Raw genomic sequence first — 15,151 nt, forward strand, 5'->3', positions numbered from 1 at the left:
AGACAGCTGAGCAGAGGTCCACTCATGCAAACCAGGCTGCATAAGCAGGAACTGGGGTAAAAATAGTGGTTGTATTGGGAACTGTAGGGTGGTGAGGAACTACAAGAATTATGGCTATTAGATTTTCTAAAATGGGTAAATTTGGTTCTCATCAAAATCAAACTTCCTTTCTCATTTTTACTGGCAAGACTGGGGTGTTACAGTGGGAGAAGGTAAAGTTAATGGACACTCTGCTGTAACACAGTCCAGTATAGATTCAGTTCCTTGTTCTGCATATTGACACAAGAGGGCATTGAGCTCTTGGTTGAAAAGGCTTATTCCTTTTCCAGGCAACGTGCACAGTCTCTGTGCTCTGTAGCGATGCAACTTCATTTGCATATGAGGCCCAGAGACTAATTGGAACGTCAGTAACTGGAAGTAATTGGAATATCACTTGAGGTTGCATCCTCTTCAGAGGATGCGTCTCAATCAGGGAAAACAGAAAGTTTGAGGTTTGGTCTGAGGTCAAGGGGATAAAAACACCTTTCCCATTACATTGTATGATGGCATTCAATTGATGTAACAAATCTCTACCTAGACAGTTTACCGGTGAGGCTTCAGAAACTAGAAAGCTATAATGAGTGTTAATCAAAACTAAGGATGTTGGTGTGGCCTGAGACGTGGGTAACGAAACAGGTTGCCTAAAGACTCTGACAGCTTGAACAGAATTAAAAGTGACAGTAGAGATGAGTCCTCTGAGAAGCTGGCAGAGAAAGTCGGACCACTGTCAATTTAGAAGTTTAGTTTCTGATCTTCTATTTTAAATTTAATGGCAGGTTCTGAGGTGCAATTGAGGATTGGCTGGCCTCCATCAATCACTGGGGAATTGGGTCAAAACTCCTGATGCATTTTATATGCTTCCATTTCTGAAAATATTCTATTTAAGAACCAACGGAAGTGCAAACTCTGATATTTATTTACACACCAAATTGAAGAAAACATTCATGTTTTATGATTTACAAAAAGTACTGGCCACTTCCATAAGAATCAGTGTTTAAAGGGTTACCATTTAGAAAACAGGCTTCCTGTTAATAATTCTACTCATTTCATACATATTTTAAAATAAAATATGACTGTTTTTGTCTGCTTGAGATAGGATTTTTTTGATTGCTTGAGATAAGGTCTTGCTCTTATTTCCAGGTTGGAGTGCAGTGGCACAATCACGGCTTATTGCAGCCTCGACCTCCTGGGTCCAAGCTATCCTCCAGCTTCAGCCTCCTGATTAGCTGGGACTACAGGTGAGCCTCACCACACCTGACTCATTTCCATATGTTTTGCAGAGATGGAGTATCTCCAAGTTGCCCAGCCTGGTCTTGAACTCCTGAGCTCAAGGAATCCAGCTGTCTCGACATATCAAAGTGCTGGAATTACAGGTGTGAGCCTCTGATCCCTGCCCAATTGTTGTTTTTAAAATAAACAATGAATGCCAAACTTTAAAAAATCAACTTGAGGCTGGGCACAGTGGCTCATGCCTGTAATCCCAGCACTTTGGGAGGCCGAGGTGGGTGGAGGATCACTTGAGATCAGGAGTTTGAGACCAGCCTGGCCAACACAGTGAAACTCCATCTCTACTAAAAATACAAAAAAATTAGCTGGGCGTGGTGGCACACACCTGTAATCCCAGCTACTTGGGAGGCTAAGACACGAGAATTGCTTGAACATGGGAGACAGAGGTTGCAGTGAGCTGAGACTGCACCATTGCACTGTAGCCTGGGCAATGGATCGAGACTCGGTCTCCCACTCCCTGAAAAAATTCACATAACCTTACTAAAACAACTGTGAAGCTTTTTTTTTTTTAACTATATATTGGAAGAATTTAATAGTACAATAAATATATGCATCTAAATGCTTAAGTACAATTCATTAATAACTCTGAGCCTGCTAGGCCTTTGTATTTCATCACACAAAGACTGGAAAACACAGAGACAGAGAAAAATCACAGCCGTGCAGTGACACATGGACATTCACAGACACTCCTTCCTGAAAACAGGGACCACCACTGAGACACACAGGACCTCCCAGACACACCAATATATGTCCCCACAGAATCACCCAGACTTTGTCACTAGGAAAAACAGGTGGACATACCCAAGCACACTCAAGAGACAGAGTCCCAGAGGTGGTAACAGACACACAGTACAGGCCCTCTGCACCCTTTATCCCCATTTTTGTTTTTCTTCTTAGGAATTACCACTGTCCATACAAAGTGCACTTGACTTGCATCCCTTGTTTTGTTTTTATTGGCCCCTACGACATTAGCTTTAAGGGACCAAGGATATTTTGTCTCTTCTGTTCACTGCAGCACCTAGGGCATCACCTGTTACACAGAAGAATATCAATAGATACTTAATGTCCAGGCTCAACAGACATATGCATTCGGTGAGGTGTGCACACATCTCATCAGAGGGCCACATCCATCTGAAAGTCAGAGAATGAGTTGTCTTCACAGCCATCCCTTGTGGGAGGAGGTGAGCCCCCGAACCCTAAAAGAAGGTCCTTCAGCCGTTTTGCTGGAGTGATGGTGATGGTGGTGGGAGCCTTCCTGAGCCCTCACTGTCTACATAAGAACCTGGGAACAGGGAGCCTGAGTCCACGACAGGACAAGAGTCATGATGCTGTAGCCCCTGACCCCACTCAAATTCTAAGAAAGAGCTCCTCACTACCAGACCCAGGGAGCTCAGTTAGGACATCACTGGTATCTCTTCCTCCTCGGCTGCCCCGTCCTTTTTTGCAGTCACCTCTGATGTCACCATATTCACAGCAGTGCCTTCTACTTGCTGTGAAGGGTACCTCGGACCATCAGGGTCCTTCCCCGTCTGTCGTGTCCACTCACATACATCCACCATTACAAGATGGAGGCCTCTGGAGCTCAGGCTGTCTACCCGCCACAGACACGCAACATCCGGGACCCACCACACCGGAAGCTGAATAGGGCAAGAGGAGAGCTTCCGCCATTCCAGTACCACTCTTGATATCTCCGCTTCTTACAGTCGCCCCGCCTCGCCTAAGTGCGCCTGCGCAGTTTGTCCAAGGCGGAAACTCCCAGAGAGTCCCAACAAAGCACAGCTCTTTTAGACGCGAGCCCGTGTTGCATCCTGGGAACAATCTGCAGGGCGGGGCTTCCGGAGACTGTGGGGCTTCTCTTCGGAACTCCACTTCCCGCCGGCTAATAAGCTGGCGCTGTGCGCCGTGGGGCGCACCTGAGAAGGGTGCATGCGCTCTAGTGAGGCGTTAGTAAGGCACTTCCGGGAGTGCTGGAGGGAGCACATAAGGAGCTTGGGGCGCGATGGGCACTTCCTGGGGGCGTCACGCCCTGAGTATGCAGCGAAGGCACGTCAGGTGACTGGGACAGTGAGGAGGAGTGCCTGTTTGCCCGTCTGCAGGTGAAACCCCATCGCCCCATCACTGTAGGTGGGTCCCAGCTGGGCATCTTTATGATGTCATGGGAGATGGGAGGTGTGTGATTGTGCCTATGGATTTCTGCAGTAGCAGGAGCTGCTGTGGCTGATGGACGTGTCTCCATGGTATGGGTTCTGCCACTGCCTCTTCTATCTCACCTCACAACACGCGACTGCCACGTGTTCCCAACAGCAAGAGGAGTTTGGGGATCCCTAAAGACGTTTCGCAGCATGAAGACAGAACTGAGCTTGAGATGAGAACTTTGGAGCTGGAAGGGGCCTCAAGAAAGGCCCTAGAAGACAAGATGTGGATGCCCCTTGTCTGAAGACAGGATCAGGATGCTCCCAGGCAAGGTATTCCTAGGAAGAAGTGTAGGGTCCCCGTTTTATCTTTCAGAACCACAGCATTCCCAAAGATCCAATGGGAGGAACCTGGTGTAAACTCAACAGATTCTGGAAGACCTCCCTTTTCTTTCCTGTTACGTGTGTGAGATGAAGTCAGGTATGGCCGTTGTGGGTGTTCCAAAACTTCAGACTGGGTTTCAAACAGGGTCTGACAAGGCACAAGTCCTTGTCATCCAGCCCTACATTTCCTCCAGAGAATTCCACGATGGTGGGGGAAGTCTTTTTTTTTTTTTTTTTTTTGACAGTCTTGCTCTGTCGCCCAAGCTGGAGTGCAGTGGCATGATCATGGCTCCTCCAGGCCTCAAGTGATCCGCTTCAGCCTGCCAAGTAGCTGGGACCAGACATGCACCACCCCACCTGGGTCACTTTTTAGTTTTTGTAGAGTTGGAAGTCTTGCTATGTTGCCCAGACTGGTCTCTAACTCCTGACCTCAAGTGATCCTCTTGCTTCAGTCTCCCAAAATGTTGAGATTACAGGCATGATTCACCACGCCCAGCTAGGGAAGTCTTATTGCGAACTTATATATCAAGTTTCAGGAAAGTTTTGAATTCCTTTTTTTTTTTTTTTTTGAGACAGGGTCTTGCTCTGTTGCCCAGTGTAGAGTGCAGTGCATGATCATAGTTCACTGCAGCCTTAACCTCCTGGCCACAAGCAATTCTCCCGCCTCAGCTTCCCAAAGTGCTGGGATTATAGGTATGAGCCACTGCGCCTGGTCTTGAGTTCTTTAACATATTGAAAGCATTTTTATTGTTTAAAATATACAGCAAAATTTGCTATTTTAAGAATAGCCTTATGACTTTTCATAAATGCTTTTCACTACTACAATCATGATAGAACACTCTTATGCCCATTTATACTCAAATCCCCCACGTCTAACCAACAGTTTGCTCATTTCCTTTATCTTTGCCTTTTCCATGTCTTATAAAAAGAACACCATATAGCCTTAGGAGTCTTTTTGTAAAATTTGATGCCCTATTTGTAAAATTAATTATACTTGCTTTCTAGTGTTAAACTAAATTTAAGTTTTGACAATGCCCAATATAGGTTAAGCACAGGTTAAGCCTTCAAACTTGATTCCATCATCATGAGCTACATGAATATACAAGACTCTGTGTTCCTGGCGCTTAACTTCCTTCACCTAAGAGGGAATGATGGGTAAGGGGGTGTTAAGATATACAAGTGACTGCCAAATCACATTAATCTATAGAGCGCTATGAAAACTTAGGTTAACATGGAAAGTAATGGAGATTATTGGATATTGCTTGCTCTTTAATGAAACTCTAAGGTGTTACATGTTTTTCCTCTTCCCTAGTTAATTCTGGAAGTTCAGAGGCTAAAACCATACCTGAGAAAACTTAAAATAGGCTTTTGGGGCTTTCTGGCTCATTAAAACAAAAATTTCTGCCTCCTTGGCCTATAAAACACATGAAAAAATTTTCTTGTTTGAGGATGTCAAACATGTCTTCTTTTGTTCTGGAACTCACCTCTAAACCACAAAAATGATCAAACATTCCCCTCTTCTCCCCAATATGACTGGTTGCTGCTGCTTTACTGATCAGTTTTCAGCTCCAATTAACTTCTGCTTTATAGATGAGAACTTTGGGGGCTCCTAGAGAATTGTATTCATGACCTGAGAACATCCAATCCAGACAAAAGCCTGGCTTCCCTGAACACTTACCAAAATCACAGAACACAAGGCCAAATCTGTGACTGCTACAAGCCACAGTCCTTTCTTGATCATGTGTTCCAACTTCAACTCAACACAGCAAATTTTCTTTGACTACCAATGTGATCCTGGTGGTTTCTGGGTATCGGGCATTGACAAAATCATTATTTACGCTTTTTAATTGTTATTAACCACAAATAAGAAATCATTTTAGGCCAGGCATGGTGGCTCACGCCTGTAATCCCAGCACTTTGGGAGGACGACATAGGCAGATCACCTGAGGTCAGGAGTTCGAGACCAGCCTGGCCAACATGGTGAAACCCCATCTCTACTAAAAATATAAAAATTAGCTAGGTGTGGTGGTGCAGGCCTGTAATCCCAACTACTCAGGAGGAGAGGCAGGAGAATCACTTGAATCTGGGAGATAAAGGTTGCAGTGAGCCAAGGTCGTGCCACTGCACTCCAGCCTAGGTGACAGAGCAAGACTCTGTCTCAAAAAAAAAAAATAATAATAATAATAATAATAATTTTAAGGACAAATGTTAAGTATACAGCAATTAAAAATAACATTTATATGACAAAAAATACCTGTATTTGTATATACCTGGTAATACTGATTCAAAATGTAAGATGCTTAAATTAACAAAGTTATAAAGTTGATTTGAAATCTGTAATTCTCTCGGTAAACAAAAATAACATTTCTAATGTTATGCGTTGAATTGGGCCTCCCAAAATTTTTATGTTGAAATCTTAATTCGCAGTACTTCAGTATGTGGCAAGAGAGTTGTTGCCAACGTAATTAGTTAAGGTGAAATCATACTGCAGTAGAGTGGGGCCTAACCCAATGAGTGGTGTGTATGTACAAAAATATTGTCACATGGAGAGACACACACAGAGGGAGAATGCCATGTGAATATTAGAGTTATGCTGCTACAAGCTAAGGAACTACCAGAAGCTAGGTGAGTTCTGAAACAGATCCTTCCCTAGCATCTTCAGAAAAAGCATGGTCCTGCCAATACCTTGTTTCTGGATTTCTGGCTCCAGAACTGAGAAACAAAAAGTTTGTTTTCCTATGTCACCCAGTTTCTGTACTTTGTTATGGCAGCCCTGGGAAATTACTATAGTCTCTAAACAACTAATTTGAAAGCACAGTAAATAGGATATTTTTTTCTTTTTTTGCTTGTGAGATGGAGTCTTTCCCTGTCTCCCAGGCTGGAGTGTAGTGGTGCAAAATTGGCTCACTGCAACCTCCGCCTCCTGGGTTCAAGCGATTCTTCTGTCCCAGCCTCCCAAGTAGCTGGGGTTACAGGCACTTACCACCATGCCTGGCTAATTTTTGTATTTTGAGTAGAGATGGGTTTTCATCATGTTAGCTCCTGACCTCAAGTGATCTGTCCACCTCAGCCTCCCAAAGTGCAGGGATTACAGGCATGAGCTGCTGTGCCCAGCTAAATAGGATATTTCTAAGAAATATCTACAGAAGGTTTTCCTTGAAACAAAATCCACATTATTTTTAATGACACATAATCAAACCTAATAATTTAATCTATATCAAGCAACTGCATTTAGCTCCGAGTAAAAGAAATCTCCTGAAATCCAATATATGAGGAAGGTATTTGTTCTCATATAGGACTGGGTCAGCACACTTAAAAAATGCAATAGGGTACAAAGTCTCATTTTTTTTTTTTTTTTTTTTTTTTAGAGTCTTGCTCTGTCGTCCCAGGCTGGAGTGCAGTGGCATGATCTCGGCTCACTGCAAGCTCCACCTCCCAGGTTCATGCCATTCTCCTGCCTCAGCCTCCGGAGTAGCTGGGATTACAGGTGCCCACCACCATGCCCGGCTAATTTTTTGTATTTTTAGTAGAGACAAAATTTCTCCGTGTTAGCCAGAATGGTCTCGATCTCCTGACCTCGTGATCTGTCCGTCTCGGCCTCCCAAAGTGCTGGGATTATAGGCGTGAGCCACCACGCCTGGCCGTGTTGTTTTTCTTCTTTGGCTGCAACACTGTGGCTTTCGTGGTAGAATCAGGATCACAGAGCCACTGGAAGTATTAAGATAACAAAGTGTTCACTATATAAATTAGACCCCATGCAAATATGTTAAGATCTACAGAACGGGAGAATCAGAAGCTCAGAGATTGCCAAACAAGACAGTCTGACTCAGTGGTCAAGAGGTCATGCAGGATTTTGAGAAAAATCCAGACTGTAGGTGACTGACCACACAGGCATAGCCCTGATACCAAGTTGATGGAGATGTCTGTGGAAGACTACACCTCTGACACAGTGGAAATCGAGCACTTAAGTGTTTCTTTTGATGTTACTCTTAATTGGCAGGAACAAGAATCTGGAAAATAAGCTGAAGTCTGATGTTCATGAAGCCCCTGTGCATCTGTCTGTCTTCATTTAATGTGACCTCAAAAGCCCAGCAATGACTTCTTCACTTCTTCATTCTAAATTTCATTCAAGCTATTGCTACTGGTAAATTTGGACATGGAACCATAAAGGAAATGCATTCCAGCAAATGAAGTTCCTAACATTACCCACATTGACATAACAATGCAGAAGAACTATCTGCAACTCCGGATTTCTCTGTCATATCACAAGTCAAAGCCTACTGTCCAATTCACAATCACTAGCAAAGACAAACAGCAAAGGGCAAACATTAAAAATTACAATTCATTTGAGACTATACTCTTTAGACAACTTTGCATAATTACAAAATTCTGCCAACTACTTCTTAGAAAATGGAATAAGGGTCCTCTGGCCAAACAATAAAAATACTCCCAGCAAGAAAGGTGGAAAATATAATAGATAAGTGACGTCCAATACCTCCTGCACTAGGTGAGTTACAATTTAAGACATTAAACTTGAACTTACTTGCATATTAAAAATGCACTGCAAATCCTCCATAAGTCCAAAACACTCTAAGATGAAAGTTTTATTAACTGAATTGTAAGAAAAGAAACTACCTGTTAAAATTCATGTAGAATAGCTAAGAGTATTTGGAGAATTATTTTTCACCTAAATGTTTACTTGCAAATGAACTACAGACACGCTCCTTAAGTGTCCACTTTCAGGATAAGGAACTCATAAAGGCAACACCATATTTACAACTTTGATCAGATCTCTCTCCTGGTGTGACTTTTCTGAAGCACTGCACATGAATTCATTTGTAGGAGGATGTCCCATATTACACTTGTACTGTTTGTCTGTAGTGTGTATTCTCACATGTCGTCTTAAGGATGAGGAACAATTGAATGCTTTCCCACAATGCTTACATTGATAAGGTTTCTCTCCAGTGTGCAGTCTCATATGTATTGGTAAAGACGACGGCCATTTGAAGACCTTCCCACATTCCTTACATTCATAGGGCTTCTCTACAGTGTGCGTTCTCACATGTTGTTGCAAAAGTTCAGGCCAGCTGAAAGCTTTCCCACACTGCTTGCATTCATAGAGTTTCTCTGCGGTATGCCTTCTCATATGTTTTTGTAAGGATATGTGGCAATAGAAAGCTTTCCCACATAGCTTGCATTCATAGGATTTGTCTTCAGGGTGCATTCTCACATGTTCTCGAAAGCAAGCGGACAAGCTGAAGGCTTTTCCACACTGCTTACATTCATAGGGCTTCTCCCTAGCGTGTGTCCTCATATGCTTTCGTAAAGATATGGGCCAGTTGAAAGTTTTCCCACATTGCTTGCACTCATAGGGTTTCTCTCCAGTGTGCACTCTCATGTGTCCTCGAAAGGATGAGGGGTGACTGAATGCTTTCCCGCACTGGTTGCATTCATAGGGTTTCTCTCCACCATGAGTCCTTTCATGTCTTCGAAAGGACTGGGGATAAATGAAGGTTTTCCCACACTGTTTGCATTCGTAGGGTTTCTCTCCAGTGTGAATCCTCTCATGTCTTCGAAAGGACTGGAGATAAATGAAGGTTTTCCCACACTGTTTGCATTCGTAGGGTTTCTCTCCAGTGTGTGTTATCATGTGTCTTCGAAAAGTCGAAGAATAACTGAAGGCTTCCCCACATTCTTTACATTTATGTGGCTTCTCTCCAGTGTGTGAAATCATATGTCTTCGAAAAGTTGAGGAATAACTAAAGGCTTCCCCACATTCCTGACATTTATATGGCTTCTCGCCAGTGTGTGTGATTGTGTGTCTTCGAAACGTTGAGGAGTAACTGAAAGCTTTCCCACATTCCTTACACTTATACGGCTTCTCTCCGGTGTGACTTCTGAGATGACTAGTAAGACTAGAGAAGTCAATGAAGGCTTTCCCACATTGTTCACATTCGTAGGTTTTCTCAGCAGTGTGAATCCTTACATGCCGATTGAGGGAGGAAGTACGAGGAAAGGTTTTCCCACATAATTTACACACATAGGGTCTCTCTCCATTGTGGGTTCTCACATGCATTCTTAGGTGTGAACGACAATTGTAGGCCTGCCCACATTCCTGGCAGTGATATAGTTTGTGTCCAGCGTGAACTGTGATGGGACTCTTGAGGGATGTGCGGTGATGCATGAAGACTTTTCCGTACGTGTTGTATTCACACTGTTTTACTCCAGGTGGAATTTTCTTGTACAGATTAAGATGTGGAATCTGGCTGAAGACTTCTCCACATTGATCGTTACTTTCACAGAGTCTCTCCAACACATGATTTCTACTGAAAATGAGAAGCATGTTACTGGTTTAATAATGATTTGTTAGTATTTATTAGGAAGTATTGCATTTTAACCATTTTCACTGAAAGCATAGGTTTTTCACCCTATGTGAATTGTCTGAAAATGAAATAAACTGAATGCTCTGGAAGATGGTCTGACCACTGCCATTATTAAAACGGTGTTTCTTATGTATAGGGTTTCTTTTCTTTTCTTTTCTTTCTTTCTTTTTTTTTTTTTGAGACAGAGTCTCGCTCTGTTACCCAGGCTAGAGTGCAGTGGCACAGTCTCAGCTCACTGCAACCTCTGCCTCCTGGGTTCATGCAATTCTGCGTCAGCCTCCTAAGCAGCTGGGATTATAGGCCTGCAGCACCATGCCCTGCTAATTTTTGTATATTTAGTAGAGACAGGGTTTCACCACATTCACCAGGCTGGTCTGGAACTCCTGGCCTCAAGTGATCTGCCCACCTCAGTCTCCCAAAGTGCTAGGATTATAGGCGTGAGCCACAGTGCCTGGCCCAGGGTTTCTTGATAATGGTTTCCATCTGAATTATGTTTCTAATGTCACTTGCTGTCTATGTCACATTTAAAGAAATATTTTTTGTAAAAATTCTGTGTATTAAATTTGGAGCTAGGCTTGTATGAGTTTTCTGTTGACTTGCTTTTTTAAAGTTTAATGACAGACTAAGATTCTCTCCTGAAATACTGTGTTCCCTTGTGAGTGCAACTCACCTGAGATTTCTCCACCGCTTTGTGGGCTGATCTTCAATGCTAAGACTGTCCCAAATTTTTCCTAAAACAGAGGCCCAGGAAACATTTCTGGTGAACGCAGCTATTTTAGATTCCTTGGGTATTTTTTCTCCATAAATATCCTGCTGAGAAACTGACCCACTGGCCTTAAATTGAGTTTCATCATCTGAAACCAAAAAGTCAACAAATCATAAGAAGGCACCTGTTAGCTGAAAATGACACTGAGGAGTTTAGCTATCTCAGGACTTCATCAAACACAAAATGGTCAAAATGGTAAGCAAATCAAACACAAAATGGTCAAAATGGTAAACAACTCAATAAACATAGTATTGGTAAGCAAAAAAATTATTAAAAAAAAATAATCACAGCCAGATGCGGTGGCTCACACCGGTAATCCCAGCACTTTGGGAGGCCAAGGCGGGTAGATCACAAGGTCAGGAGTTCAAGACCAGCCTGGCTGACATGGTGAAAGTCCGTCACTACTAAAAATACAAAAATTGGCTGGGCATGGTGGCGCTCGCCTATAATCCCAGCTACTTGGGTGGCTGAGGCATATAACTGCTTGAACCTGGGAGGCAGAGATTGCAGTGAGTCGAGATTGTACCACTGCACTCCAGCCTGGGTGATACAGTGAGACTCCATTTCAAAAACAACAACAAACAAACAAAAAAATCAAATTTTCACTGGCTTGCAAAAACAAACTTCACTAGGCCTCTCAAAGCTCTATCCATGACGACATGAAGGGAGCTTTACTTACAAAAAGAAAAAGCTGAAATACCGATTCTCATTCTCATGGAAAACCATTACATTCTAGCTCTATGACAGCTGTGACTATGTCTGTCTTATTTACCAATGTATTCCCTTTCCACATTCCAAGCCCTGGAACAGGTCTGATGTGTAAGAAATACTTGTTCTCTAAGTAGCTACGTGAAGGAAGGAATGATGTCATCCTTACCTACTGAGGCCAGGTTCTGAAAGGTCTCCAGCATCACATCTCTGTACAGGTCCCTCTGAGCAGAATCCAGCAAAGCCCATTCCTCCAGGGTGAAGTCCACAGCCACATCCTCAAAGACCACTGAGTCCTAAAACATTCAACATATTTATGGGAGGATGGTTGAGACTGAGAGCCCAGGAGCATTGTACTTATATCGTATGCAGTTCAAAAAAGATTCTGTGGTCCCCGACATCTACCCTGTGACTCAGTTGTCACACCTCTTCCTTCTGTCTACTCTACACTCACTTCCTCATAGATTTCACAGGACCATTAACACACTGAATTTATCTCTATACTTTTACTGTGACCAAATGAAGACATTACTCTCTATCAAAAGGATTCAGACCACATTGGAGATATCAAACAAATGCTATACAAATAAGACAAATACTTGTATTTTAAGACCATCAGTCCTTTGTCACACAAACCGTTTCAGCTCCTCCCCTGCTGCACACATCATCATTCTGCACCACGCAAAGCACAGGGTCAAAACTGAATGAAGTTTTATGGGATAAAAACACGGAAGGACTGGGAACATTCTCTTCTGTTTCCTTCACCAAACATCAGGCCAAGGGGCCTGACAGGACCCAAGTGGCAACAAAGGCCAGGTAGCCATAGCGTCTTAAAGAACTCCAGGTCCAACTGGCTGAATGAAAACATCCTTTTGAGAAGTATTAATTTTAACTTGGAAACTAGAAGTTATTGAGAAATTAGACCTTAGGAAAGACGAAAAAGACATGAGAACAAGGACCTCCACACATTCCCTATACTTGGAGCCTCAGTGACGGAAGCCCAACAATTAATTCTGGGTTCTGTCTCTCTCACACGCTCTCTCTCTCTCATACACACAGGCACACTCACTCAATAAATATGCACAGAGTGAGGTGTACACAATGTCAATACAGTTCTCTTCACCGGAGCCAAAAAAAGTATTCGGGCTGGGTGTGATGGCTCATGCCTGTAATCCTAGTACTTTGGGAGGCCAAGGCAGGCAGATCATTTGAGGTCAGGAGTTCAAAACCAGCCTGGCCAACATGGTGAAACTCCATCTCTACTAAAAATTAAAAAAAAAAAAAAAAAAAAAAATTAGCAAGGCATGGTGGTGCATGCCTGTAGTCTCAGCTACTTGGGAGGCTGAGGCACGAGAACTGCTTGAACCTGGGAGGCAGAGGTTGCAGTGTGCTGAGATCATGCCACTATACTCCAGCCTGGGTGATAGAGCAGGACTCAGTCTCAAAAAAAAAAAAAAGTATTCTTGCTAACCTTAAGGATAAGGCTAAGAGTCCCACTTTGCAAAGGAGGTAACTGAAGTCCAAACCATTTAATTACAAATTTTCCATGGTTATAAAAGACATAAAGGACTCAGTAGTGCCTTCCTAGAAAATTCTGTGTCTCAAAAATTCGAGGAGGAAAAAAAAATAAAAAGAAAAATAAAAAATTCCAGGAGGAAGCGATTTCTCACATATCACTCTAGAGGCTGCACTCTCAATTTCTCATTTCCATATTGCATATTGGGCACAGGTGCATGGAAACCCCAAGATGCCCAGTTCCTTCAAACCTGCTTTCTGAGAAAGATCAACTCATTACTTACCATCTATCAGCAGGAGACAAAAGACTGTCACGCAGCAATTCTGATGCTAGAACATCCATCCCTATTCACGGAGCAGCAGAGTACCTATGGGACCCTCGTACTGGCACAGGATAATGTGAGCTCCCTGGGTCAGTCTTAATTGCTCGCAGTACAGTGTATTTGCAGTATTTGCAGTGTATTTTAATAATAAAGTTCCCATCATGCAGAAAGAAGTTAACATTGTGGGCCTTAAGACTTTATCTTTAGGAAGGCTTTCCGGCAACGTTGCCCTTAGCTGGTGTCTGGGAACCTGGGTTTTGGGAAGGTTCGCACCACCCTAATTCAGATTACTCATGGTGCAAACACCACTGTTAATGCTGAACAACTGCTTTCCTTCTGGAAATATGGAATCTGTGTACACACCAGGCAGGGGATGCTTATGTGATGAGCCAGCAATTAAAATCCTGGACACTGGCCAGACGCAGCGGCTCCCACTTGTCACCCCAGTACTTTGGGAGGCTGAGGCAGGGATCACTTGAGGTCAGGAGTTTGAGATCAGCCCGGCCAACATGGTGAAACCCCGTCTCTACTAAAAATACAAAATTAGCCAGGCGTGGTGGCCGGTGCCTGTAATCCCAGCTATTTGGGAGGTTGAGGCAGGAGAACAGCTCGAACTCGGGAGGTGGAGGTTGCAGTGAGCCAAGATTGTGCCACTGCACTCCAGCCTGGGCAACAGTGTAAGACTTCATCTGAAAAAACTCCTGGGCACCGAGTCTCCAATGAGCTTCTTTGGGGGACATTTCACAGGTGTTGTCACAACTCATTGCTGGGGGAATGAGGTGCGTTCTGCATCCACTGGGAAAGGACTCTGAAAAGCTTCATCGGGTTTCTTTGGCACTTCTCCCCATGTGCCTTTTCCCAATGCTGATTTTGCTGTGTGTCCTTTTGTTGTATCAAATCATAGTCATCAGTATGGCTGTACGTGGAGCCCTGTGAATCCTGCTAGCAGGGTGCAGGGTGGTCCTGGGGACGCTGACACCGTTGGCATCGGAGGTGGGATTTGCTAGAATGAGCCTGACTCACTGAAATATGGCAAAAGCACTGTTTGGGAAAAGGACGGATGAAGGCGTAAGGGATGGTGAGCCTCTGGTGCCTGCGTGGCGTTTGGAGCCTATTCATGGTATGAAACAGCAGCTGAGCTGTCTGCTCTGAGAGTTAACGGTTGACGGAGGGAGAAATGACAGACCCAGCTCCAGCAGGGTGGGCCTGCTGGATGTCCTGGCTGTTTTTGGCCATGCAGGCTGTGAGACAAGAAAACAAAGAGCAGCCTTTGGTTTTTGTTCTCTCCTCTGCATAGGGGAAAGGGCCCCCATGTTCTGAAAGGTAAGCTTTGGGTGAGGAAAATGGTAAAAGTTTGTGCTGCACTGGGAGGGAAAGAAAGTTAAGTCAATTCCCAAGGCTGGAAAGCAATTTTGGGTAAACTCTGGGGAAGCAGGGGACAGTCCAGGCTTTTTGTTTTGTTTTGTTTTTTTCCTGAGATGGAGTTTTGCTCTGTTGCCCAGGCTGGAGTGCGGTGGCGCGATCTTGGCTCACTGCAAACTCCACTTTCCAGGTTCATACCATTCTCCTGCCTCAGCCTCCCGAGTGGCTGGGACTACAGGCGCCCGCCACCAC

General features: G+C 43.8%; 1 protein-coding gene across 1 annotated transcript in view; it reads right to left on the bottom strand.

Moving 5' to 3' along the window:
* Positions 1 to 7,388: 7,388 nt before the first annotated feature.
* Positions 7,389 to 15,151, bottom strand: part of ZNF555 (zinc finger protein 555) — an 8,193-nt gene continuing 430 nt past the window's right edge. Inside the window, exons 2-4 of the mRNA XM_031934730.1 lie at positions 11,869 to 11,995; positions 10,896 to 11,079; positions 7,389 to 10,168 (exon numbers count right to left, since the gene is read on the bottom strand). Of these exons, the coding sequence (XP_031790590.1) occupies positions 8,596 to 10,168; positions 10,896 to 11,079; positions 11,869 to 11,995 (1,884 nt within the window). The 3' untranslated portion in view covers positions 7,389 to 8,595. The remainder of the gene's footprint in view (positions 10,169 to 10,895; positions 11,080 to 11,868; positions 11,996 to 15,151) is intronic.

The sequence above is a fragment of the Piliocolobus tephrosceles genome, chromosome 21 (assembly GCF_002776525.5).
Source record: "Piliocolobus tephrosceles isolate RC106 chromosome 21, ASM277652v3, whole genome shotgun sequence".
NCBI classification, from domain to species: domain Eukaryota; kingdom Metazoa; phylum Chordata; class Mammalia; order Primates; family Cercopithecidae; genus Piliocolobus; species Piliocolobus tephrosceles.